The sequence below is a fragment of the Lonchura striata genome, chromosome 7, assembly GCF_046129695.1.
Source record: "Lonchura striata isolate bLonStr1 chromosome 7, bLonStr1.mat, whole genome shotgun sequence".
Lineage (NCBI taxonomy): Eukaryota > Metazoa > Chordata > Aves > Passeriformes > Estrildidae > Lonchura > Lonchura striata.
In genome coordinates, this window is record NC_134609.1 from 15,959,713 (window position 1) to 15,985,964 (window position 26,252).

At 41.8% G+C, this 26,252-nt stretch overlaps 2 protein-coding genes across 4 annotated transcripts; both read right to left on the reverse strand.

Moving 5' to 3' along the window:
- Positions 1-3,042: 3,042 nt before the first annotated feature.
- Positions 3,043-5,192, reverse strand: CH25H (cholesterol 25-hydroxylase). The gene is made up of 2 exons (XM_077784479.1): positions 5,053-5,192; positions 3,043-4,541 (listed from the first exon to the last, which is right to left on the reverse strand). The coding sequence occupies exons 1-2, from the start codon at positions 5,057-5,059 to the stop codon at positions 3,598-3,600; spliced, it is 951 nt and encodes a 316-aa protein (XP_077640605.1). The 5' UTR covers positions 5,060-5,192; the 3' UTR covers positions 3,043-3,597.
- A 3,047-nt stretch (positions 5,193-8,239) lies between these two features.
- Positions 8,240-23,374, reverse strand: LOC110475305 (putative lysosomal acid lipase/cholesteryl ester hydrolase). Of its 3 annotated transcripts, XM_021539380.3 has the most exons (10): positions 23,304-23,367; positions 22,091-22,159; positions 20,679-20,799; positions 17,524-17,722; positions 17,128-17,237; positions 16,353-16,489; positions 14,779-14,925; positions 14,397-14,468; positions 13,299-13,370; positions 8,240-12,253 (listed from the first exon to the last, which is right to left on the reverse strand). In XM_021539380.3, exons 1-10 carry the CDS (start codon positions 23,340-23,342, stop codon positions 12,014-12,016), a joined length of 1,206 nt encoding a protein of 401 aa, XP_021395055.1. In that variant the 5' UTR covers positions 23,343-23,367; the 3' UTR covers positions 8,240-12,013. The 3 variants fall into 3 exon arrangements, with proteins under 3 accessions (XP_021395055.1, XP_021395047.1, XP_021395039.1); XM_021539372.3 differs by lacking the exon at positions 22,091-22,159 and having other exon boundaries at positions 23,304-23,374; XM_021539364.2 differs by lacking the exon at positions 23,304-23,367 and having other exon boundaries at positions 22,091-22,349.
- Between the last annotated feature and the right edge of the window lie 2,878 nt (positions 23,375-26,252).

Here is a 26,252-nt window from a genome sequence, read left to right on the forward strand (position 1 = left end):
GTATAGGACTAAATTGCCAGTGAGAATTTGGGAACTCCTGCAATTCACAAGAAAAGAGTTCAATATATAATGTGTGCCTAAGAGTTAAGACAGAGAAATGCATAAAATCTTCTTTCTTTGAGCTTTGTTAAATTTTGAAGATATAAAGTGGACAATAGCAGCACCAAAAACCTTCACTGTATAGCTTTGAAGGTCTCTGCAATCATCCTCTATTTACTCACAAATGACCACAGTTCAGCTTTCAGCAGATTAGATAGGAAGTCTGTGTGGAGCACCATGTCACATTATAAAGAGGAAGGAAGCTAGGAGACTTTTGGAACAGAAGAGAGAAAGTTGGGTTTGGTTTTCTTACATAAACCCTTACAAGTGAGTGTCATGCCCTTCCTTTTGTCTGGTAAAGATTTGTGGTAAAGACCATGGGGAAATACAAATATAGGAAGTAACATCTATAAAATCCTGTTTTCAAATCTCACCACTATCAATACACAGAATTTACTGTTCTCTCATGCTCAGTGGCACTGTATATGCTGAGCTTTCAATGAAAATAGGAAAAAACCTAACCCTTATTTGCTTTATCTCCATTACATGTTTTCATTGAATTGCAAAGGCCTGAAGTTATGTGTTTGGGTCTCCTTCTCACGAATTTTTCTCACACGTACAACTAAACTTAAGACTAATGTAAACTGCTACAGAAAGCACTTCCAAGTACACACAACATGCAAATGGATTCAATCACTCAGAGTTTAGAACCTAAGTTACCTTCTAAAGCATTGGAGAACTAGGGAACATTATTTCATTATGAGGGAACATTATTTCATTATGAGGATGAAATACAGATATTTCTAGTATGACGTTCAAAAAAGCCATTCCAGACATGTATTAGTCAAATATTCATTTAACAACCTTTTTTTTTTTTTTTTTTGAGCATTCCAAGTTCTTGCAATAATGAGTCTTTAAACTGAGGTTCCAGGTCTCATTTGCTATACCTTAGGTACAGATATAATCTGGGGAAATTCCATAGTTGAGGAAACACATTCTTGGTGTGTGTCTGAAGTGATGCAAATGTTAAGGATGTGAGGAACAGGCAGGATCATTATGCAGCACATTGCTTCCTCCCTTTGCCAGTTTGATTGGCCTCAGTAGCTGTCAGGCTACATTGTCAGTGCCAAATCAGACAATCGTCTCACTTGACTTAACAGCAAGCATAGTCTTGCCTGCAGCTGACTAGAATTCTCCAGTTCTAGTACTATATAAAGTACTATATCAACTCTTAAGCTTCATATAAAAAGCAGAATAATCCCCATGAGTTTACTTACAACCTTTCTTGTGGGTTTTGCTCACAGGTTTCCTACAGCAACATATGCAAGTACCAGTTAGTCTTACCCTTGCTTACTCAGAGAGCCAATAGTACATGACTGTTATAGTGTAAAGTTACAAAATATAGTGTAAGGTATAATCATTGAAACCACAAATTATCCTTGCCAGATGCTCAGAATTTGCCAAGCTGAATTAAGTGGGATTTCTAGAACAGCAAAGATAACTTAGGGACATCTCAAAATGGCTAAACAGCTCAAAGAAATCAGAAAATGGTTTTTTCCTCCTGCATTCGGCAGAAAAGAAAGAACACTTCCCTCTCTCTCTAGAACACACCAAAATACCTAAGATTACAACCATCAGAACAACTGGGGACTCTTCCTCACAGCTTAATAGATGAATGACAGATTCCAGTATTATTTTAAGCCTCAATTTTTGCTCTGAGTATGCATCATGTTCTTAACAAGGAAGAGAAGGGTTGCTCTTCTGTGATATCCAGAGAGCAGAGAGAGTATTTGAGTACTCTCAGATTGCAGCATTTCATACTGTTTAAGAAGATGTTTATGAACAGTATTTCCTGTATCAAAAAGACGCAGTGTCTCAAAGTGCTGCTCCCTTTATAAATTCACATTGCTGGAAATACTAAGGGTTCTCTTTTCTACTAAACAGCCTCTGTAAGGTCACACAACCCTCTAGACATAACATCAGGACAAAGACATTTTTGGCTGATGATGTTTAAGTGTTCTTTCCACACTTTCTACATTATTTGTGCTTTCTCTCTTTCCATCATCATGCTGGGAAGTTTATTAGTAAAACAGAATAGGATGATAACAAGCATTAAAATGTTTTGTAGGAGACATTAGACACCCATGTGGATCTCTGCTGAATGAGACTTCAAAGACTTGCTTATCTCTTCATGCCTAATTTTTTCAGTGTGACTTCTGTGAGATACATTTTGATCTTCTGTATGTAACTGTTCTAGCAATGCATAGCCATTGTGTTCTGTCTCAGGACTCTGAAAGGTTCAATTCTATTCCCCTGAAATCTGCTTGAAAGAACTATCTACTTTGTACAAACCCTGTTTATATTCCCTGACAGGATTTTGCATGGAAGAACAATTGATATGATTCTTAAGGACCAATGCTCCCATTTAAAGGGCTGCTTAGTAAAAATTATTCAAGTATCAGAAATATAATAAAATTTCACTGACTTTCTAAGCTGCATTCTTCAATATTATGTTTCTACAAAACTGAAAATTATTTTAAAATAACATATGACTCTGGAGTAAAAGGAAACTACCCACTTTTGAAATATTACAAAACTCTGCAACTCTGAAATTAAAATGAATGTCAGTCTCTTTTCCCAGTTAACAAGGGAAAAGACAAGAGGAAATGGCCTCAAGTTGGGGCCAGGCAGGTTTAGATTGGATATTAAGAAAAAGTTCTTCACTGGGGGCTGTCAAGCACAGGATAAGGCTGCCCAGGAAAGTGGCTGACTCACCATCCCTGGAGGTATCTAAAAGATGTGTAAATGTGGTACTCAGGGACAGGGTTTAGTGGTGGACTTGGCAGTGTTAGGGTAATGGTTGGACTCTATCTTAGAGGTCTTTTCCAACCTAAACAGTTACATGATTTTATAATTCAAATAAATGACACCCATGTGCAAGGAACCATACCTGTTCTGAATATGAACAGAGGAATTAATAAAATGAAACATAATATAATTTTAAAAGAATGAACATATTTATTCTCTATTAAAAAGAGACAACACATCAAGGTAAAAAATATAAATATCAAAAATCATTTAACAGTTAGCCAACCACCCTGACTTGGCAGCAATGTTTTGCAAAAATCATTGCGCAAAAATTTCTTCTGGCAGATTAAACTCCACAAAATCCATGATGTGTACCTTTTCTGTTTACATCATAAATCATCCTACAACAGTAAGGTAACGTTCTGGCATATGTATAAAACATCATACAGTAACATGATACATGCTTTATGAAAGCTGGAAAGAAGGAAAGGAGAGAGAATGTCTCTTAATGCTTCCCTTAAACCTCAGACTCCTATTTAAGCAACAGATATTCACTTTCCCATTTGCAGTCACTTAACACAGGCAGTTCCAAGTACACACACAAATACACAAATATATTAAGAGGATTTGTTATAAATAACTATTGCTTTTGTAGGCAGTTTCAAATATACAATCTTCTGTATGTCTTTAAAAAAATAATGTCCCAGTTTAGTCTATAAAAAATAAGAGTTCATCCACAGGTAAATATTCTTAATTAGAATGTGACTCCATGAATGTCCCAAAGAGTTTGTCCCAGTGTGTGAAGTAAGGAGCATAGTTTGATTTGAATTTCAGATGGTGGAGATCATGATGTGGTGCTCCTCCATACAATCCAAAAGGCACAAGTCGGTGAGTTGACCATGGGAAGTCATACCCAGAATGGTCCTCCACTGACAAACCAATGTTTACAAGGAAGAAAATCATTTCTGTCAAAGGATGGCATCCCAGGAGTAGTGGATTTATAGCAGCAAAAAATCCCAGTGAGAGCAACTCCCATACGCTGGAATACTGTGTAGTAAGGGCGAACGTCGACACGTGCTTGTGATGCACCTTGTGGAAGGTCTTGTAGAGCCAAGGCACCTTGTGATGAAGCAAATGCCACAGGAAGTACTCAAAATCAAATAGCAGCAAACAAACTGCTACTTGCAGCAGGACTTCAGGCAGCTCTGGAGCCATCACTGGTAGATGCATGGGTCTCCAGCACCAGTGTAGAAATGTCACCGGGAAGATCAAAACAACATGGTGATATACACTCTGAATAATGCAAGGCACCATCATTCCAAGACTTGGGTAGTTCTGTGGCTGGATTTTGTATTTTCTCAAGTCTGGCAGTCTAATGCTTAAAAAGTCCAGTGCAATATATGGAAGACAAAAAGCCATGTATGCTGCAAAAGAAAAGAGCACTGGAAAAAACGGTGACTTGATCAAAGGCTCCTTTGCGATGATGAAGTCCCAAAGAGACTGCAGGCACAACCTGTCCTGCTGTGCCTCCATCGGAGAGCTGAGCAGCACTCGGTGTGGCAGGCTGTAGTTCATGCTGATTGCAGTCTGACGCAGCTGGAAATCCTGCACGCTTTTATGCAGCCTGCTCAAGCAGTGACTCCACCCCCAGAAATTCATACATGGCAATATCGTTAAAGGGAAACTTCCCTTTCCTGTCATACAGAAGGTGATATAATGCATTACAATCTCAGAACAGAATTAGCTGGCCAAGGTGATCAGCAGAGCTCTACAAGAGACTTGCACAGTAGGAAAAACAAGCAGAAGTGCAGAACTCTAATGCTGAAATTCAGAGAAAGAGTTGGCATATCTTCCATTACACTTAGTGCAGACACTTCAAAAGTTACTCTTTCTTTGTGTCATCCTTTGTTATTCTTTTACCTTTATAGATAAGGCAATAAAAATTAAAATTTTGGGGTTTTTTTATGTGACTGCTACCTAAACTCCAGTCTGACCTGTGGATATCTGGTGGGTAATGGCTATATGCAAACACACATTTCCTTAATGATCCCTTAGTTATGAAATAGCCTTTGTTAAAACCTTAAGGAGACCTACAGTACACTTCTAGTCTGGATGTGGTGGCTGTGATTTATCTCCCTCTAACATGACATTTGAGGTTATGTTCTCCTTTACGTACCTGTATCTACCTGACATGGAAAAACTCACCTGACATCGCGAAATGCAAAATTGAGTCAACCACTTTTGAAGATCATAAGATCCCCCTGCTGCAGAGAAGATTACAGGGTTAAATCTTATTACGCTTCCAGACAGGTGTTTAGTGGCCAGTAATATTACAATATTCATTCCATATCTCAACAGCTCTACTAGCAAGTTGATAGGAAAATCTTTTACCCATGTATCAAACTAACATATGCACTTAAAAGATTCACCCATTAGTCCTATGTCCTTTAAGGATCTTCCTCTGACCACAGCAAAGCACACAACAGGCAGAAGCCAGCAGGCTTGACTCCAACATTCCTAATTTGCTAAAACCTTTTAGAGATAAATGATGGAAGTTTTGATTTAACTACTAAGACATCACTTCTTTTGTGCTTTTAGAAAAAGAAAGCTTTGAACATCTAGGGAAACAAAACTTGCCATAAGCTTCCTATGAACTCACCTCTTTTGTCAGCATTTATTGTCAGCATTATGTAAAGCATTTAGTCTAATATTGGAAATGAGGTAAACTTCCTGGATGCCTTTATTAGCTTGTTCAGATGATTTTACTTCTTTGATATTCAGAAAATAAATCTGATGGGGCAAATGTGAGACTGTATTTCCTTGCTTCTGAATAATTAAGAATGATTAATTAGCAGTGACCTTTCCTGAATATGCATGAATTTGTAGCACTTAAGTTTGCTTTCAGTTTCAAGTGGTTTCTTTTCAATAGATTCTGTTGTCTCCTTAGACTCCAAGGATTTTACTTTAGCAGTAACACTATCTGTGCCATTATTCAGGCAATCAGTAGGTCCTTATTGGACATAGATATAAACCTGTTCCACATATACTTTGAAATTCAGATTCCTTGCTGTTATGAGACTGTTCTGTTGAATTAATTCATTTAAATTATTTAAACTGCTGTGAATTAAAACCCAGTGCAAGACACTAATCTAACAGGTGATGATTTATATCCAAGAGCTTTGTTTCAATCTTCTGATTCAATTTCACAATAAGGCATTTATAACATGATCTCCACCTGGGTCCAAGAATATTCATGTGATTTCTGTTGATTTATACAGTCACAATAAGAAATTAAGTCTCCCACATGGGATAAGTGATCCTCTCTTATTAGAATTATACAGGGAATTAATTTATTTTACAATGTATTCCAAGTCTCACTAAAGGGAGATTGATATAAATTGCTCAGCTGCTTTAAAGGCACTCCTCTGACTAATCCCTATAGACACATCAAGTCTCAATACGTTGTAGAGCCATTGCTGCCCACAAGCCATATTTTAAAGAATAGGCATTGATTGCCTGAAGATTAGGTCATAGAAAAATATGCTTAAGTCCCTTAAGGAAAAATAACGGAATTCTGCAGTGCTATTTCTAGGATATCCTGCAAGACAAAGCCCAAGCAAGGGGGAGCGAGCAGCACTTACCTGGGAGGCTGGCGCCACCCCGAGCCCGCTCCGCGCCCGGCCCGGCGCCGCAATCAGTCCCCGCATCACAGAGCACCGACCCCCATCCTCCAGAACCCGAGTCCAAGCTGGCTGGCTTAGCCACCAAACAGCATTTATCACGTATCTCCACCCTGGTAACTTCAGTTTCCTTGTCAGCACATACCTTGTGCATACCAAATAAAAAAGGACGGAGCACACACAAACCCCTTCTGTACCTTACTCAGCAACACAACCCCAGCTTTTTTCACTCAACTTACATTGCTGCCAAACTTTCCCATGTGTTGCAAAAATCTCTCAAAAACTCACTCCTGCTACAGAGTTTAGGTTGAAGGGCACATAGTTTGGAATGAGGCCCCACAAAGGTTCTTAAATAGATTCCACATGAGCACAAGATGCAAGCACCTACCCCAGGCTGCACTGTTAGGTACGAGCTATAACGTAAACAGCACAGTACTACAGTGGGTAGGAGGAAAATGAGGAAAAGTTAGCTGGAGAGAAAATTAGAACCAACATACTGAAACGAATGCAGCGTTAGAGGGAAAAATTATTTTTCCATCCTCCTCTTCTATCCCTCTGTATGGTAGTATTATTGTTGTACCAGAGATAAAGCAACATCCCAGAACACGCCGAGCCCTCTGCCGGGAAAGGCGGGCTGGGGAAGAGGAATGGAGACTTGCTCAGGACCAGCACCAGGGAAGCAGGACAGGCACCAGGAGCAGCGGAAAGCGCGGCGGTGCCTGCTCTCGTTGTCAAGGAAGCTGTTCCCGTGCTGGCACAACGCGGTGCTCACACCCGGACTCACCTGCGCGCCGAGCCGGTGAGGGGCGGTCCCGCCCGGCCCCGGTCCCGCCCGGCCCCGGTCCCGCCCGGCCCCGGCCCCGCCCGGCCCCGGTCCCGCCCGGTCCCGCCCGGTCCCGCCCGGCCCCGGTCCCGCCCGGCCCCGCCCGGCCCCGCCCGGCCCCGGTCCCGCCCGGCCCCGGCCCCGCCCGGCCCCGCCCGGTCCCGGTCCCGCCCGGTCCCGCCCGGCCCCGCCCGGCCCCGGTCCCGCCCGGCCCCGGCCCCGCCCGGCCCCGCCCGGCCCCGGTCCCGCCCGGTCCCGCCCGGCCCCGGCCCCGCCCGGTCCCGGTCCCGCCCGGTCCCGCCCGGCCCCGGTCCCGCCCGGCCCCGGCCCCGCCCGGCCCCGCGCGGTCTCCCGGCGAGCGGCAGCGCCGCCCGGCGCCCACCCGCGGCACCGGGTGTTATCCTACTGCCAGAAAAGTGTATTTTCCGAAATACACAAAAACGCTCCTCGGCTCAGCGCCCCAGGGATAACCAACTACACACTGTTTTGCAGCACCGAAAGTTGGTAGGCACGGGTCTGTCCCAGGCTTTATGGGTATAATGGGTTTGGAGGGAAGGAGGGCGCTTAGAGGTCTTTTCCAACCCTAAATGATTCTACGAATCTAAACTCCAGTCCCCTTCTGTTAATCTGCATATTCAAATGCAGATTCGGGATAAAATTAAGCGAGATAAAACTCTCCTCCTCGCATCCCTGGTAAGCAGCTTGAACTCTGAGACATAGAGATGCTGAGAATTTCAGGGTTAAGAACACACATTCCTCTTCAGTTTTGATTAAAAACTTTAGCCTAAACACAAAATACTTTTCATAACAAAACCAACACATTTTCTTTGGCAAATTCTTGATCTCCACCTCCCCAGCCAAGCTTCATTGAAAACCTCTCCAGACAGTATCAAGCATAATCAAAGGTCGCTTTAATTAATTTCCAACAATAGCTGATGATAGAAAACTGCCAGTGAAGTAAATTGCTAATTCTCAAGCTTTACCTTAACAGGATCAATTTTCAAAATAATAACCATCAGGAGAATATCCTAAAATCCTTTCATTCAGAATTCAAAACTCAGGAATGAGAAATTGATTTGTATTCTCAGCAGCATACAGACATAATTTATGGAAGAGTCAGAATACAATGCAGACACTTCCACTCAGAAAATAATTAGGCACCATGTTACAGGTGTGGTTAGTGTCCATCCAACCTTCATAAATTTTTATTTCATTGACAATTTCAATTATATTGGTCACATGAAGTTTATGAAAATAGGCTGACAGGAAGAAAGGCAAGCTCCTGACGGGCAGTTCTGCTGCATGAGTTTGTATTTTATAACACAATAGAAGGAGAAACTGTTATAAATGCTTTCCTTACCAGAAAAATCTTCCACCAGGAGCCATTTTATTAGGTATCCAAAAACCTATCCAGTCATCAAGGTTTCTCTCTCACATCTTACAGAGTAAAACCATTTGTAAGTTTTAATGATATTAAGGAACTTCTGTTTCATTTGGAGGGGTTTAGTTTATTTTGAGGGGCTTTGGGGTTTTTGTTTGTTTATTGGTATGACACATTCACTATAAATAATTTAAAGAAAAAATTGTTCCCAAGCTGACAAAACTGTTTCTCTTGCAGGGCCCAAGTAGGAAGTCTGTTTTACCACCTCTTCCTATGCTGAGGCGCTTCTATACTGCTTGAGTCAATGTATAAACTTTCATTAGTGTTGTGGAATCACTAACCAGTGTAAAAATGCTCTGTGTGGAGCTAGTGCATCATTCAGTACACTCCACTAACACACACTCCACCATCCTCAGGCCTTCTGCGTGAAACGAACACTAAATATACTTGCAGATGACTGCAACAAAATCCTTGTCAAGTTCCAAGCATAACATGAGGACAAAACCAGGTCTTTCTGTCTGTGTTGTCCCTGATATGCCCAATTGTTGTACATCTCTCAAAGCCCTGGACCATGCATTGTCTTCAGCTGCACACAGGTCTGTGAGTCTGAGGATCCATCAGCTGAACAGGGACTAATTTCCTCTGCCTTTCTAGCAGTCACTAAATGCTGAGACCCAGCCAGCAGGGAGTGTCCCACGCCCTCTGTTAAGCCAGTGCATTTTTATACTGTCCAGAGCTGATGTTCAGCCAACCTTCAACAGCACATACCTGTACCACAGAGGTCCACAGAACAGGCACTCAGTTTTTAAGATCTGCTTAGAAAAACATACTATTCATCACTGAACTCTTACTTCCTCACAGGTGATTCTAGATAGACCAAGCTTCTCACTCATGTCTATGTTCAGGGTGCCTTATTTTGCACAATTCTTTCCACTGACACCTCTTCAAGTTTGTCACACAGGGCCTGCAACTCCAGTGAGTCAGGGAGAACTAAAAGAGCTCACAATTTCCATATTCCTTATTCCAGTGAAGCAGAGAAGCTCCATAATGACTTTTGTGTAAAGCTTCCAGTATTCTGGCTTTATTTCCAAGCACACAGGAGTGTTCATCAGCTAACAAAGGTGGCAACACGTAAGATTTAATACACTCTAATGCACAACTACAGTATTCAGAATGTACAGAAAAGTACAGCCTGAGCACATTTATTATTGAAGGTGACAAAGGTCAAAAGCTGGTTCCTGTGTACTGTAGCAAAGTTTAGCTCCCTGCCTTACTATGTAATTAAATGCCTATTATGAGATTACCAAACAGTCTGTTAAGCAATCCAATTACCCAAGGTTTAAGAATATGATACAAGAAGCTTTCCACCACGTCAGTGGTTTAAAAGAAGCCTCACCTGAAGGCTTAGAAAATTACTCCCTCTTATGAGTAATTATTAACAATTATTACCTTACTTAAAAGTCTCAGAGAACTTCACTTAAATAAGAATGGCCTTTTAAGCTTGGGAAAAGTTTCTTTCAGGGAAAAAGAAGTTTACCTAGCTATTTTACTTTTCTCTATACTTGTTCTATGGATTAATAGTTGTGAAAAATAGACTTGGCTTTCTGAATTCTGTCACAAACATTCCCATGCATTTATGAAACAGGAAGTGAAACACCACACCACTCCAAACTCCAAGCAAGTCTCATGTTTATTGAAATAGCTCAAGCTTAATAAACATGATGCACATGGCTCTTGCCATACCACACACCCTCACAACTGCTAAATTAACCACCCTGCTTTCCTAAAGAAGCTTCCCTTCAGCATAGCAAAGTAAAGCATAAAATCTCATGAACGAATGAACCACTTCATCCCTAAACACCACCTAAGAACTCCCTGAGTCTGAATTAGGAATTACAAAAAAATACCCAAAGAAACAAGTCCTAATTTACAACCTGTGTCTATTTCTGCAAATTTTTTTTATTTATTTTTAATTTTTTTACAAAATAAGTTTGCATCAATTTAAAATGCATTAATTCCTATGACATGTAGAAAGGCTCTTTATCCTGTTGGGATTACTGAAGAAATCTGAGTTGAATCCAACTATGGCACAAAAATTATCATCTGGACTGAGGCAACTGACTCTGGAGATTGTTCATTTCGCACAGAACTTTGATGCATCTCAGAGAAACCGAAGTCCTCTGCATAGTCAATGGAAAGAGCTCCAAAGTCAGCCCTCTGAGGCAGATGTGAATCCTCTTCCCCATTAAATGGGGTCTTAGCCCCAGTTTGAAGTAGACAAATCAAGCTGCTGTAATACTGTCAGGCTTCTGCAGGCTGTTATTTGGATCCTAAAAACAGTGGTGGGGAGCACCCTGTAAGTGGTTAAGAAGTAAACAGATCTTCAATGCAGCAGACGATTAAGGGGAAAAGTCCACAGAAATTAAATCATTCAAGCTGTAGAATTAATGCTTTGGCTCTTCTCTCACCAGCAGTAGACTGGGGGAGATTGTTTTCTAGTTAGTGGTCAGTGCAAAACACAAGCATGTTACATCTCTCTCCTTGAAAGCCACAACCTATTGACAAAGTTAACTGAAAATGGTTTTGTTTGAACATTACTCTTGTTCCAGGAATCTGCCAGGGTGAATTGCGACCTCTATCCACAGGTGGTATGTGAAACATTAAAGGTTTCAGGGATACCACCAAAGAAAATGCAGCAATGAATCAGTCCCAAAATGGAAGATTTTAACTGATAATGGCTTCTCTGGCTTCACCGCAGTTCCTCTGTCAATATTGAAAAGGGAAGTAATCTGATTTTATGTGATTGGCTAAAATAATACCACAGCAAAAAGTCACTAAGTGCTTTGTAAAGTGTCAGCACCAAATAGGTCACTGCAGTACAAGAAGTACTTCTCAAAGGTACTTAGAAATGGCCACATACTGAGAAATGGCTGTATTTTATGCACAGTGAAACACTTGCTTTAAGTGTCAAGCACCTGAGGTGCTGAATAGAATAACTTGTCTTATTTGTCTTTCAGACAGGTGACTAAATTTATGTGCACATGACATACTCTTTTTATGCTAGATCCTACTGCTGTGTTTTGAGTACCATGCCACTGTGTGCAAAATAAGCAAAATACTGTGAAGAGGGAGAAAATACTGTGAAAAAACAACTAAATATTAATCCAATTTAGTAGTCATTGCTGGCATTTTAAAAATGCATCAGCCTAAGTAATGTATCATTATTGCCAGTAAAGTGTATTTTCCAAAAATTGACAAATTCCTGGTGAACCAATACCCATGTCAGTTTAGAGATAACTTCCTAATCATGTTAATTATTTCATTATACATGCGGTAAGGTGCATCAAGGCCCCAGATGAAATCCAAATGTTCCCATTCTGGAATGTTTTTGTGGTAAACCAAATTGCTGATCTGAGTGAGCAGCATAGCAACATCCTTTGGGTCTGCCAGCCAGTCCTGTCCACCAGTCCACACCGCAGTTGGTACAGTCATCTCTTTTATTTTGTAGAAAGGGGGAGTAGACTGAGGAGAGGAAAAGTGAAAACAAAGCATTAGAAAAAAAAATCTTTAGTACGATCCTATGTCGCCCTGATTTTTAAAGATTTTCTAAAGCCTTCTGAGTTTCCATTCTTGTAGCAAACTTTCTCACACAACTTTCTGTAAATAACTTATTGTTTTACATTCCTTCATAGAGGAGGAGAAATTTGTTAGACTAGTAGTTTATCCAGTGTTGTTGGAGAGGTAGCACTTTCACCCTCTAATCCACTGTCACCTTTAGAAAACTATAAATATTAAGAGTCAAAAATAAACTTCTCCCTTTATACCTTCACAGAAATAAAAACATACATCGTATTTTCTCATGTCCTATAGTAACAATCCTACATGGCTAGTGTAATGTACTAGCAACTGCAAGAATATGTCAGATACTCATTCTCTCTTGGACAGCTAGAGATGGAGTCCTGGCTCAACCAAAAATTGCAAGAGTCCTGCAATCTCATAGCATGTGAAGCAGTACAGATGTGGTTTGAGGAGTTTACAAAGATAACAGAGTAGCAGGACCTCAGAGTATGCATCCCATTCAAGGTATTTAATCTAAGGCCAAAAGTGACTGCTACTCTGAAAGTATGATACTGCAGTATGTTGCAGTCACCAAGAGACAAGGGGCAAAATACTTTTGGCATTGTACACAGCAACTTAGAAACAAAAATGCATGGAGACTAAACAGACTAAAGATAAACAATAAACATGAACTGACAGCCTGTGTCTTGTGATGAGAAGTGCAGGAGGATCTCATGATCTAGACTGGCAGGACTTCCCCTCAAGAAAGTGTGTGCCACTACAGCTTCATATCCAAATGTGAGCCCCACACTGACTTAGGACCTCTGAGCTCTACAGTCCCAGCTGGTTTCTATTTTTGTTGTTTTGGAAAAAGTGGACCAATAACCCAGTCTGGTTATTGAATAACACCAACAGCTTTTTAGCATGCAGCATAAATACAGCACCCAGAGAAGTGCCCAAGGACTATTTTCTGCGACACTCTAGAATTATAGATGTAAAAGAGGTCTACCTGGTTATAATGAGCCATATTTGCAGCTTTGCTTCCCCAGTCATAAGCTTTGAGTTCCCCAGTCCTCACAGCCTAGAAATAAAAAAATACACATACAAAAAAACTGCAACACTGCTACCAGAAGAACTAAAAAAGTGTAGTCATCTGGAGAACTGGCAACCTACAAGAAACAGTGGAATGCCAAATATTAACAAGGACAAGTGTCACTGCTTTGCCCAGTGTCACAGGAATGGAAAACATTCAATACCCTTTGTCCCTTAAGATTTCATACCCTCTCACAGCAATGGTAAAACGATTATGGAAAACAGTTTAATGTATCCAAAGCCAGGATGTGGAAGCTCCATGTTTACTTCTGAAATATTTACCTTGCTATCTAAAGCTGTATGAATAAAGCAGGGAGCTTTCTTAGCAAGCCTATTCTACATAATTTACCATCTACTATTTTTTCTGAAACAGAAGTTTTTATAACAGGGATCTGGGAAAAAAAAAACTTCACACATTTCTTTCTGAGCCAACCCCTGAAGAGCTGTGTACAATAGAACACATTGCCTCTGATTAGGTGACCAAATCCAGCTACGAGATCAGAAGTAGCACTGACCACTGATTTCATGGGAAATGTCTCACTTGTCAGCCTGCTGACCAAGCTTCAGGCACAACAGCATCACAGGCATGAAACTGCATTGAGACAAACATCAAAATACACTAACAAAATATAAAATGAAGCCAAACAGAATAGAACAGAAAATCTGCTGCTTTTCACTGTCTAAAAATACAGCCTGTAATCAAAACAGGGTTTGCTAAAAGGGAAACAAATACTCTTTACAGCATTTCTCTGAGGGAAGTTATTCTGCCATATTTTTTTGTTGGTTGAGGTACTTCCAGTAACAATATTTTCAAAGAAATAGCAAAGAGGGGTGAACCACCATAAATCCTTATCATGCAGTTAACAGCTGCCATTCTAACTTTTGGCAGTTCCAAATTTCACTTGGGCTAGGCTGCACAACTATTTTGGCCTTTTATTTCACTTAAGTATCAGACACATCAATATTCTACAAACAAACCAGAGTCATGGGCACTTTTAGATTCTGGAAACCCTACCTGGCTCCAGTGGATCATGTTTTGTACAGATGTTCCCGCAGGGCAGTGTGTTGAATACACATCCACTCGGCTCTGCAACAAAATCATTAACATCGTTTACTCCTCCTCACAGGGCATCAGTTCCACCCATTGTTGCTTCCTGAACAACTAACAGACTATTCCATTCCATTTAAACTGTTATAAACAAAAGTTAACTGAGTCATTCATACACATGAGATAAGAAGTTAAAACATTTGGGAGATTAATTACATTGAACAACAGAACTCTCAAGCTGAATTTTAAACCTAATAATGGTATCCCTTAAACATTTTTTATATATTCAGTCAATACCGTGTTAGAGTTCACAATAACTTAGCTATTAAAGAAAGTCACTAGAACACACCATATTCAAGTTTCTCTCATTAAAACCGCACAGAAGAAAGAACAGGTTGCCACAAAGGTCATCAAGTATTCTGTGAGTGCAAACATGGGTAGCAAGCCACTTCAGCAAGAAATTCTGGGGAAGGAATTGTTTCTTTCCAAACATGTCCTACAAAATAACAAACACATAGGACAAGTATGTAATTGAACAAAATTATCTATATTCAGTTTTTATACGACAACACTCTTGAGGTAATTATTTGCATTTGCACTGGTGACAGGTGTATCATATGAAAATCATTGATCTCCTTACCAGCATTGTCATGGTTAGTGCTTCTGCTACAAATGGTGCAGTACATTCAGCCCACAAAGAGTACATGGGAGCTAGGAAAATCTTGCAAGAATCTCAAACCTAACCTCAAATTCAAATAAATTTTAAATTCAATAATTTGTACTTATACTGTACAGCTTTTTGTCATTAGATTGTTTAAGACTAAAGTATGTTAAGCTCTGCCTACTAATTTTAAATGGCTTTGTACTTGCAACTTCCTCTCTTCAAACCATAAGAGAAAAACAAGTTGCATGAGATGGGGTGACCTCTTCCTCTTGATGACTATTTTTAAATTGTTCAAGGATTTTAAAGTGTCCCACTAAAAACTTCCTTAAAAGTGACACAGTTCTTTAAAGAGATGACTGACCCATGGGTTTGTAACTGTCACGTTCTCCCTCCACTGCAGTTTTTTGCAAGTCACCATGAGAATCAAGTTCCTCTGCACAACATGAAAGTCTGCACAAAGCACTGATCAGCTGCCAGGCTCATTAGACAAAGTCCATTATGCAAGGAATAGGAGATCACAATGATTAGTGTTGCTTTTATGTTAACTGCCTTTAGAGCAAGGAACTAGTACTACAGACAGACTTTAAATCAGTACAAGCTAGATCAGAAGGGGTTTATGTCACAGAACAAACAACTCTGTGTGGGAATCTCCAGGGGTGGTGGAAAGAAAAGTGATAGTTAAAAATGACACACAGCAGGGTGTTCACCATGTCTGACTTCAGGCACTCACTGCAGATTGCCTCATTCCCCTTGATGTTACTGGGGAAGAAGTAAACTCCACCAGAGGATGATTCACAGCACCTAAATAAAGCTGTTGCTCTTAATCACACTCTGAAGGACCCTCTCCCTATACTAAATGGTTGATTGTGAAACAATCTGTTGAAGTTCATGGGCAATTCATGAACTGTATTCTGTATAAAGCTATTATACAACTCTTCTAAAACATAGTGACTAGTTAATCGTATGATTTTCCTAACTTAAATTCTAGAAACCTGTAAATGGAAAAACAATTTTATTCCACCTATTAAGCTGTAATTGTAAAATATTATTTTCAACTGATGCAAATTGTCTCACTAGAAAGCAATAAAGCTACAGAAGATACTGTTGACTCCAATAGCATCATTATGGAAAAACTGACCCAGAATCCTTATCATATGTTACTCTCTAATCCACAGCTATTAACATTCTTTCCTATGCTATTTTCAGATAGAAAGGGGAATACCTCATTTGGCTTGAAACATTTACACTCAAATACAAACCTTGAGCAGCATGTCAGGAAACAATCCCAATTTTACCAGAGGGCTAGTGGCAAACTTGACTGTAGCTACTGGTGCCAAGGCAAAGAACATTTTGATTTTCTTAGCCAGCTGTGGCAAAGTTGAAAAAGCAACAAAAGCTGTAAATAACATAAGAACAATTAAAAAAACTCAGCAACACAAGTTATATAAGAATTTTATCTGACAGAAATTCTACAAAAATCTATGAGAAAGTGTGCTAAAGTATTTTTAGATTTATAGTTTAACTACATTGCAGTATCTAGGATTAGGTTATATAATGTAAATTAACCTTGTAACTACAAAGCCTGAATTAAATGCAGTAATTCAGAGGACTTGCTTCCTTCCAGAAAGCAATTTGATGCTTACTAACCCAACATGCCTATCTCTTTCTACAAGAAAGTCTAAAGCACCTGAGGTAGGCATTACATGCAAAATATTCTGGAAATGAGAATATTTATTCTCTGTGTCTGATGAGTCTAATTTTATTATGTATATATAATTCATCAATTTTTAAAATAGAATCTGTACTGCCAGCTACCTGTAACTTCAATTTATCAGTCCGACAGTTTTCTACTTTTAAATAAACACTGAAAGATCATGTCTTTTCATTTTCATGCTGACTAATATTCCAGAAAGCCACTAAAAACCAAAAGCAGTAGTTTTCAAGGGCCCTAGTTTTTAATCACTAAAACACCTATGTGGAACTCGATACTATTTCAAACACAATATATCCTAATAACTGCATCTCTCCACATACCCATTGTGGTGCCCTGTGAATGGCCAATGTAAAATACTTGTTCCTGGCCAGTTTTCTTCAAAATAAAGTCCACTGAAGCTGGAATGTCATACTTAGCCATTTCATCAAAGCTACAAAGCAAAGACAGAAAGTCAGTTGTGTAAGAAGTGAGTGAGAAACAGCTACACAGAGCTTTCCTGCACAGATCCATTGTGTGGACATAAAGAAAAGCTTCTTTTGGATTAAACAGAACTCTGAGATTGAGTTTTCAGTTTTCTACTGACCACCTATGAGTTTCAGCACACCAAACCAACCTCAAAACTCCCCTTCACTGTCCCTGCATGTGTTTTAATACATGTAACCAGAAAAAAATATCCTGCCACTTCACAATGTGACTGAATAGCAAAACAAGGATACCTGAAAACCCAGAACTCTTCCTGCTTCACTGTGAAGTGTGTGTGTTTCCTGGACCAGGTGTTCCCTCTGCTGTTTCCCAGCCATACATCATAGCCAGCATCTGCCAGCACAAAGCCAAGGCTGTTGTAATCCAAGTTTGTGATCCAGTTGCTGGCATCTGCAAGCAAACCATGCTGCAGAAACACTGCAGGTCTTGGACCTGAAAAAGAAAGTGTTTATGATAGATTCCTCTTCGTTAGGCATTGCATACCTAAGAATAATTCAAGTGAGCTATTGAAAGTGTTTTAGGTTTTCACTTGAGTATTTAATCTACTTGACTTTATCTACTAAGAACAGCAATTTGCATAATGGTCGGTCATAGTGCCATGAAATCACATGCTTTTTCACCAAAAGCTACTTTTTATTATTAAGGGTTTTAAACTAGCAACTTCTTAGTTTCATAACTTGAAGCTCAAAACAGACAAGTGTGTAATATATAAACATGAGAAAAACAGGAGCCACAAGAAAAATACAGGTAGCCCTTACAACTGTTTCAAGCTCACAGACTCAGAAAAGTGGCCCAATCACAGCGGCAGTTTTAATAATTATGAACTTTTCCCTGCTCCCACACTTGGGGAAGGCGTTCCAACAGATGTGCTACTGAGGTCTTTGTTTTCCAGTCAAAGCAATGCCAAACTTTTGTGCTGAGCTGTGGAAATCTCTGCAACTGGTACTGATATTATCTCTGTGCAACGCCCTTCCATCACCAAAGCTCTGGCACAACCTGAAGAGCAGTTCAGTAGCCAGTAAAGGAATTTGTGTTTCAGAGGACTTTCTCTCTTTAATTAACTAGTTGTAAGAACCACAGTTAATAATACTCCCTTGACTTCCCCATCCTGAAAAGGGAAACAGCATCTTTATGTGGAATACATATTTTAAAACTGCAGGTTCCTGCTTCTACACAAAGAAAATCAATTACCATCTAATCTCTTAGGAGAAAAAAGGCCTTCAGAAACCACAAAGACCTGTCTCTGGTTCTCACAGTAGCACAGGTGTTTTAGCTTTAACTTCTGCTCTGAAAACTGAAAACAGGTAACATGACAACCAGCTCAATGCCAGAGATTACTCAGGAATTTATCTCCTCCAGTGACACATTAATCTGCCAGGATAAAGACTCACACAGTATTTCTTCCACTGATAATTTAGACTTGGATCTTAGAGCAGAAACAGATAAATCATAACTTCCAGTCACCTCTATCGTCCATCATAGGTCATGTCCATAAATGTTTGCTGCAAGTTTCATATTCCAAATTAACAATACTCCCCCTTTTTTGGAAATCTTTATACCTGTGGCAAGGAACCTTTTGAGTGCCTGCTTTTCCCACTTTGTTAAAAAACCCACATGGCATACTGTCCAGGTAAGCAAAGCAAGTGTACCCAACTGGCATTGGTGACAGTTCAACATAACTGTTTACTCTGCTGAACTAATAATTTATTGTCTTATAAACAGGATTGTCAAGCCTTACATTGAATTTGTATTCAGTAATATTCCTCTTCCCATTGACATCTTCTTCCCTTTTACTAAACTCAGATCAACCAACTTCTGAATTTTTGAAGAACACGCTCTCTCAAGCTGCTATTTCTTGTTTTGTAACATTGGAAGGGAAAAACTGTTTAACTGCCTTAATGCTTTAATTCTGTTCTCATACTAACCTCCAATATCTGCCACTTCCTTTTTCACTTTACCAAACAGTCACCAGATCTCCATGTGAACTGCACAATCATATGACAAACTGACTTGGATGATAATAATGACTTTCTATCACCTATGATCCTAAAACCCCAGAGGGGAAATAAAAAAGGTGAGTCCTTAACCTATCCTCTCTGCATAGAACATTTTGTTCTCTTTGCTACAGACCCAAGAAGCTGAAGACAGATTTACTTCCACACCCTTCTTACCCATGCTATGCAGTTGTTTTAGGGTTTTTTACTAGCAAAACAAAAAATCCTTGATGTTTTGCTTTTAGGTTCTCTTTTTTTTTTTTCCTGAAGAATGGTGGATTTTGTTCCAAAACATCACATGGTACGTAATTCCAAGGAATTCGATTCACATTATGCAGGTATTGCAAAATAAAAATACAGCATATATATGCTAAGTCAGCAGTAACACATCATTGGTATCTGTCTGAGAAAAGATACCAAGTCTATAAAAACTTAAGATCAACATGAACTTTGAAATCTTCATTCTCCCAGAAGCTCATGCTTCAACAAATGTGGTCAGTAGTCCTCGTCTTCTCAAATTAAAGCACTCTGCAAAACATGAACTTGGGGTCGAGGGCGTGGCAAGGGGGGGTATGTGGAGAATTCCCAGAAGTCAGGAAACCTCTATTTATTTATGTCATCGATGAAGGATTCAACAAAAGCAGCATGTACAAAGGTGGCCTTTTTCCTGTGGGCTTCTCTGAAATTAAATACAAAGACAGCTGCCAGTTTTGATGGGGCTCGTCCATGCACTGATCTTTACACACTCCTTGTGAAAGACAACAGACAGTGCAAACATCCTAACTCATACAAAACCAACAGATAAGCTCAGGAAGGCTGTTGCTTGGCCTTTGACAGGGGAGAGGGTTTTTCCACAGGTCTCGTTCACACCCAAGGCTATAGGACAATCATAAATTTCTTTTGGGAGCTTCATGTTTTTATCCGTAATCCTAGGATTTTTCCAGTCCACATTATTCTGAGGCAATCCTTAGAACATATAACTCCTATGCAAGTGGGCAGCTGTTATATGAATGTGTGTAGGAACTTTATCTATAAGGGGATGGTGGCAAGACTGATAAAAAAATCAGCCACTGCACAGACACTGTTAATTCCATATGCAGTTTATGAGGATAGCAAGTCAAAAGGTATGTGTCTCTCGTCTTCACATCTGTCTCATTTTTAAAGCATTCTATCATTCAGTCCTCACAAAAGCCTTTGCCCATATTGCCCCCTTGTAATTTTGAGCTTACAGTACCACTATTCTCTCTGTCCCCTACCTCCTCACCTGCACCTCCTCCATGGTCTTAAACCACAGTAGTCCTTTATCTTCTTCTGGATTATTACAGGAACAAAAGTTTTATAATGCAAAGACAGCATTTTCTTTTTTTTGTTTTCCAAACAGACAGAAATCTTACCTTCGCTTCCTTCACGGCCTTTTCTTCCATAAGGTATTCTGTTAATGGAAAGAATATATCCATCTTCTGTTGTCACTTCATATTCCTCACTAGGGTATCCTCTGAAGGTAATAATTTCACTCTGAGGAGAGAAAATAAACTATCTTGGAACCAGACTGCCAGGCTCCTCAGTCCACTAACACATGCAAAGTACTCTGGGTTTCTTCTAAAGACTGGAATGTGGAATTAAAGGGCATGATAGTAATATGCCATCTGCCCGTCAGGCAGATTTTCTTAATAAGACATTCCAGTACAGACTCAGGAACCAACCAGACTGAATCCTAGAAATCTGCAGGGATTCCCTAGACTGTCCCAGCCACATGGTGCTTACAGCGAGAAAGAAGATGTAGTGTTGAAAAGGAGACTATGGTAATAGGGCAAAACACCACGAGCCAGATCTGCTCTCAAGTAAACAAGTAACATACAAGTGAAGACAGAAGAGAGTCACTGGCATCACTGCAGCATACTGGAGGAGAGAAGGATGTGCCATTTCTTACCTTTCTCCTCAAACCTCATACCCAGTGCAGAGCTTTAAAGTGACCTTGCTGTCAAAGCAAACAGGAAAATAATAATAAAAATCTTCACACTTGTTAAATGCCATTATTTCATTATTAGATTTAATTTTTTGTCTCTTCTGTCTTGGGCTTTATGTTATTTGGATGCTGCTCCACTAGGGCAGTGAACTTGTTATGTCATTGGTTTTATGACACCAACCATGCCTTGAGAAAAATCTAGGAAATGCAAGACATGATCAGAGTTCTTTTCTTAGACTGTTGGGCAAGGAAGAGGAGAAGCCCTAGACTAAATTATTATTTTCAGTCCTTTAGACTATATTTACATGATCCAAGCACTTCTATTCTTATACATCTTAAGCATTTCTATCTTGAAGCATCTTCTCACACATGTGAAAGGCTGGCACAGTTTAGATAGAGCGGAGGAAAGAGCAACTAATACCGGCTACGGACAGAAAATATTTCAGGAGTTAGCTACTGCAGCAGAAGGAGAACAAAGTTACGAGTGTAAATCCCAAATGGGGAGAAAAGCAGTCGTGGGTAAGAACATAGGAGCATGGTGCTCGTTACTTCACCGTGCTTCACCAACACCCGCTTTTATGAAAGACTCTCGCAAAGAGCCGCTAGCAAAACTCCACGGGTCTGCGTCATTAAAAACGTGAGAGAAAGAACAAATATAGGCAACAGCGGACCAAGAGGGCCCCGAAGGAGGAGTAGAGAAAGAGGACGTGAAAGCCTTGGGTGTGAGCGGCTGCAGCAGCGGGCGGGTGGCTGAAGCCGCCGGGGCTCCCAGCCGGCTCCCAGCCCGCCGCAGCGCCGCAGACACGGCTCGGGACCCCGCCCCGCGGCCGCAGCACTCACGATGTTCATGTTGGTTTCGGGGTCCACGTTCCTCCGCCCCGCGGCGAACGCGCCCGAGCCGGCGATGCCCTGCAGCAGGACAGCGGCGAGCACCAGGCCCCGCATCCTCGTCCTGCCAGAAGGAGCCGGGACACGACGGCGCAGCAGAACCCGGCGCTGCAGCGGCTGCGGGCGGGCCCGCTCGGGCTTTTGTGCCACCCCTCGGTGACAGGGGCGGGAGCAGCGGCCGGGCCGGGCCGGGCCCCGCGGGTCGCAGCCCGGAGGGAGCGGCGGGGGCGGCGCGGCCGGGCCGGGCTCGGCCCACACGGCGCGGCCCTATCGGCGGTGCCGGGCCCGGCGTGATTCAGCGTTTCCGCAGCAATCCTGCGGGAATCCTCCCGCCCACCGGGCTGCATTTCCAGGAGCCTTGCAGCTCCGGAGCCCGCGCAGCGCCGCCAAGCCGCGGGCCGCGCTGTGCTGCGCAGCGGGCTCCGAGCAGAAAGCGGCGGCAGCAGCCGCGGCGGCGCCGCCCGGCGCTCCCCGGGCCGCAGCGAGCATCCCCGCCGTGCCCGCGGTGCCGCTCCCCGGGCCGCAGCGAGCATCCCCGCCGTGCCCGCGGTGCCGCTCCCCGGGGTCGCAGCGAGCATCCCCGCCGTGCCCGCGGTGCCGCTCCCCGGGCCGCAGCGAGCATCCCCGCCGTGCCCGCGGTGCCGCTCCCCGGGCCGCAGCGAGCATCCCCGCCGTGCCCGCGGTGCCGCTCCCCGGGGTCCCAGCGAGCATCCCCGCCGTGCCCGCGGTGCCGCTCCCCGGGCCGCAGCGAGCATCCCCGCCGTGCCCGCGGTGCCGCTCCCCGGGGTCGCGGCGAGCATCCCCGCCGTGCCCGCGGTGCCGCTCCCCGGGCCGCGGCGAGCATCCCCGCCGTGCCCGCGGTGCCGCTCCCCGGGCCGCGGCGAGCATCCCCGCCGTGCCCGCGGTGCCGCTCCCCGGGGTCGCGGCGAGCATCCCCGCCGTGCCCGCGGTGCCGCTCCCGGGGTCGCAGCGAGCATCCCCGCCGTGCCCGCGGTGCCGCTCCCCGGGCCGCAGCGAGCATCCCCGCCGTGCCCGCGGTGCCCGACACCTGCGCCCCGGCACCGCCCGTCCCTCCTGAGCGCCCTGCAGCGCCGACAGCAGCCGCTGCTGCTCTCACACACATCATCCATCCGTCATCTGCCAGCATTGTCTGAACACAGCCTACCTTATTCAAACAGGCTTCAGTTGCGTGCAGGGTTACCATCACAGCTTCCTGCAAACCTGTGTCATTTTCATGCTCTGCTGTAACTGATTTGCAGGCACTGCATTGCACAGCTGTAATCTCCCAGAGAAGCCTGCCTGTGGCCAGGGATGTGTGACCGGCCTTGCAAAAACTTGGACCAAATTCAATCCTTTTAAATAAATATTCTGTTACTCTGCCCATTACTGTGGAATAATATCCATAGAATAATACAGAAAACTGATACTAAACACGAAGTGCTAGAGCAAGAGGGTGTCAAGAACAGAAATGTTTCTGTTTATTTAGAAAGCATCAAGATTCTAATTGAAAAATCATAGAAGTTTTCATAGCTTCCCTGTGTTTTGATATATCTAGTGACATATCTACATATGTCACTAGATACAGAGATACTATATGATCTTTCACATTTCTGGATGCTATTTCTTAAAACTGTTTAATTTTAAATAACTTGGATGAAAGAATTACTGCTCAGTGATTCATTTAAGATTTTTTGTCAAATTAATTACAGGTTACTCTTCCCTGCCAAGGGAAGACTCAAATTATAAAAGGCCACAACTGCTGCTGTCAAACATAGTAATTATATGCTAACGAGTATAATGGTTTGACACTGGCACAATGCTAGTGTCCCTATGCAAATATACTTTCTCGAATAAGTGTTGTGAGATGTGATCAGGAACAGAGAAGAGTAAGCTCAGTTTAGAAATAAAGGGAAAAAACTTTATGATAAAAGACATCCACTAAATCTACAATGAAAACTTTCTAAAATATTCCTCCTCTCCTCACCTAAATTCTAACAAACTACAGTGAGACACAACTTGGACTTTCAGTTAAGTTACTACCCTTCAGATAATTAATACTCAGTCTATCAAGGGAGAGAGGAGTTTTTCTTGTACTATAGATTCCCAGGAAACACAATTGCCACCTTTTCTATTTCCAGATTTTCTCCATGGCACTGCCCAGAAAAAAATCTGCCGGTCTGACACTCTGTTTTTATGTTACAGTGTTCTTATTACTGTGCATAGACAGACTGCTCATAGGGCTGCTTTAAGGACTCTTTGCCAAGGACTAAAAGAAACAAGTTTCGTTTCTCATTTTGGGACCACAGTCTCTACTAGTTTCCTCTTCTCCTGGGGCCAAGGGTGTAAATAAAGATTTTTTTTTTTTTTTTTTTTTTTTTTTTTAAGACAGAGGGCGTTATCACATCCTCTTCAGCTTCTCTCTGTTCACTCCATTCTTGTGCTGGTAGTTGCTGAAGCAGGTTTTTTAGCTTACTCTTGCATCTCCTTAAAAATGCAGTCTGTTGCAGGAGAAATTGCTTTAGTCTATTGCTAACAAGAAAAGTCCAGCTAAAAGCCACTCTATCATCTCATCCCAACTTTCTTTTCTTAACATCTCAGGTCTTAGACTGTCTCTCTTCTCTTTCAAATTGAGGAGGAGTAATATTTCATAAAGCTTTCATTTTTCAGGAAAGGGTTAAAAGGCTCGGACTCAATCTTGCATGGCTGCCCCTGCCCACCCAGCCAGGCTGGGCAGGGGAGGTCTGCTCCCTTTGATGACCAGAATCAAAGAGACAGTTCTCCTGGGAGTTCTTGCTTTTAACCCCCTCTGTTCTCAGAGGAGTGCCCAGCCTTCAGCGGTCACTCCAGGTGTTAATATCTAAACCTGACCACTGATTAGTTTTACTCTCTTCTTCTTGAGAAAATTCACTTCCGTGTCAAACCATGACACCTAGGCTAAATGAGAACCAGTGTAAAATGGGATATGTAAAGGGACCCTGTAATTTACTATGGTATAGTTAATTTACATCATTTTTAAAAAGGAAAACTGCATTTCAGGCAATTGTTTGGCTAACCTAATGCTTCCAGGGGGAATTCTTTGTCAGCATGTATCCATTTCAGCTCCAAGAAGATATCCAGATTTGAATTTTCTCTCAAAAAATGTATAGATGTGTTTGAAGACATTTCTTATTCTTCTGCGTGTACAGATCACTCCAGTAACCAAAGACTTCTTATTAAATATGAATGCATTTGTTGTTCCCAGCCCATTTCCAGACATGTTTTCCAAGGAGGTTCTGCATTTGCTGCTATGCAGTGCAGCTCTCCCTGAGAGCAGTCAGCCCAGCTGCAGCTTGCTCTGAAGTGAAAGCAGCAGAGCTGTAGAAATATTTCTGAATTTTCCTGTGCAGTGCCCAGCAAGTTACAGAGATGGCTGCAGAAATGGTTTGCATAGCTTTCTCTTACTTATTCTAATTTAAGCATTTTCCTGCATGTAATTTATTTAATAGGCATTTGTGTCAAACCACAGCATATAGATGCAACTAAATTAATAAAAAATAAGGAAACTAGGGCAAATTTCTGTATTTCAGAAGAAAGATGCCTGCATTTTCCCACATGTACCAAGCAGTGTACATTTCAAGGAAATCGAAATGTAACTTTAAATTGAAATTCAACTTGATTTCATCATCCAAGATGGATATCATGGAAATCCTCAGACAGATCCATGTGAATGCAGCCTTCCCGTAAACTCTCATCAAGAATTCAACTACTCCGGACATTGAATTATTTCTCCTCATCACCAAAAAAAAGAAAACCTATAGACTCTGAATAGAAGAAAAGACTAACTGCTCAAATCTTGGCCTCAGGCGGAGTTTTCCCTATAAAAACTGCCTGTGCCAGGATGGAAGTGTGTGGGCATAGGAGAAAACCTCTGCTGAGGCTGACTCCTTGTTGCACACCCAGGGTCGACCCCGGGCTCGGCTCTGTCCTTTCCGTGTGGCTGACTAGATAGAATTTGACCGCAAATAAAATTATTTTTATTTTTAATCTGGCTGAATAAATTCTCATTTATAACAATCACCTATCAGATATCTGGTTGCTAGAATCTTGAATGCTACTCAGAGTAGTAGCTGTACTA

Coding starts and splice junctions, on each gene's coding strand:
- LOC110475305 (XM_021539380.3), bottom strand. CDS start 23,342: ATGGTAACCCTGCACGCAACTGAAGCCTGTTTGAATAAG. Junction 20,800..22,090: donor CCGAAACCAACATGAACATC/GTGAGTGCTGCG, acceptor TTCTCTCCTCAG/AGTGAAATTATTACCTTCAG. Junction 14,926..16,352: donor TTCCTGACATGCTGCTCAAG/GTTTGTATTTGA, acceptor GTTATTTTGTAG/GACATGTTTGGAAAGAAACA.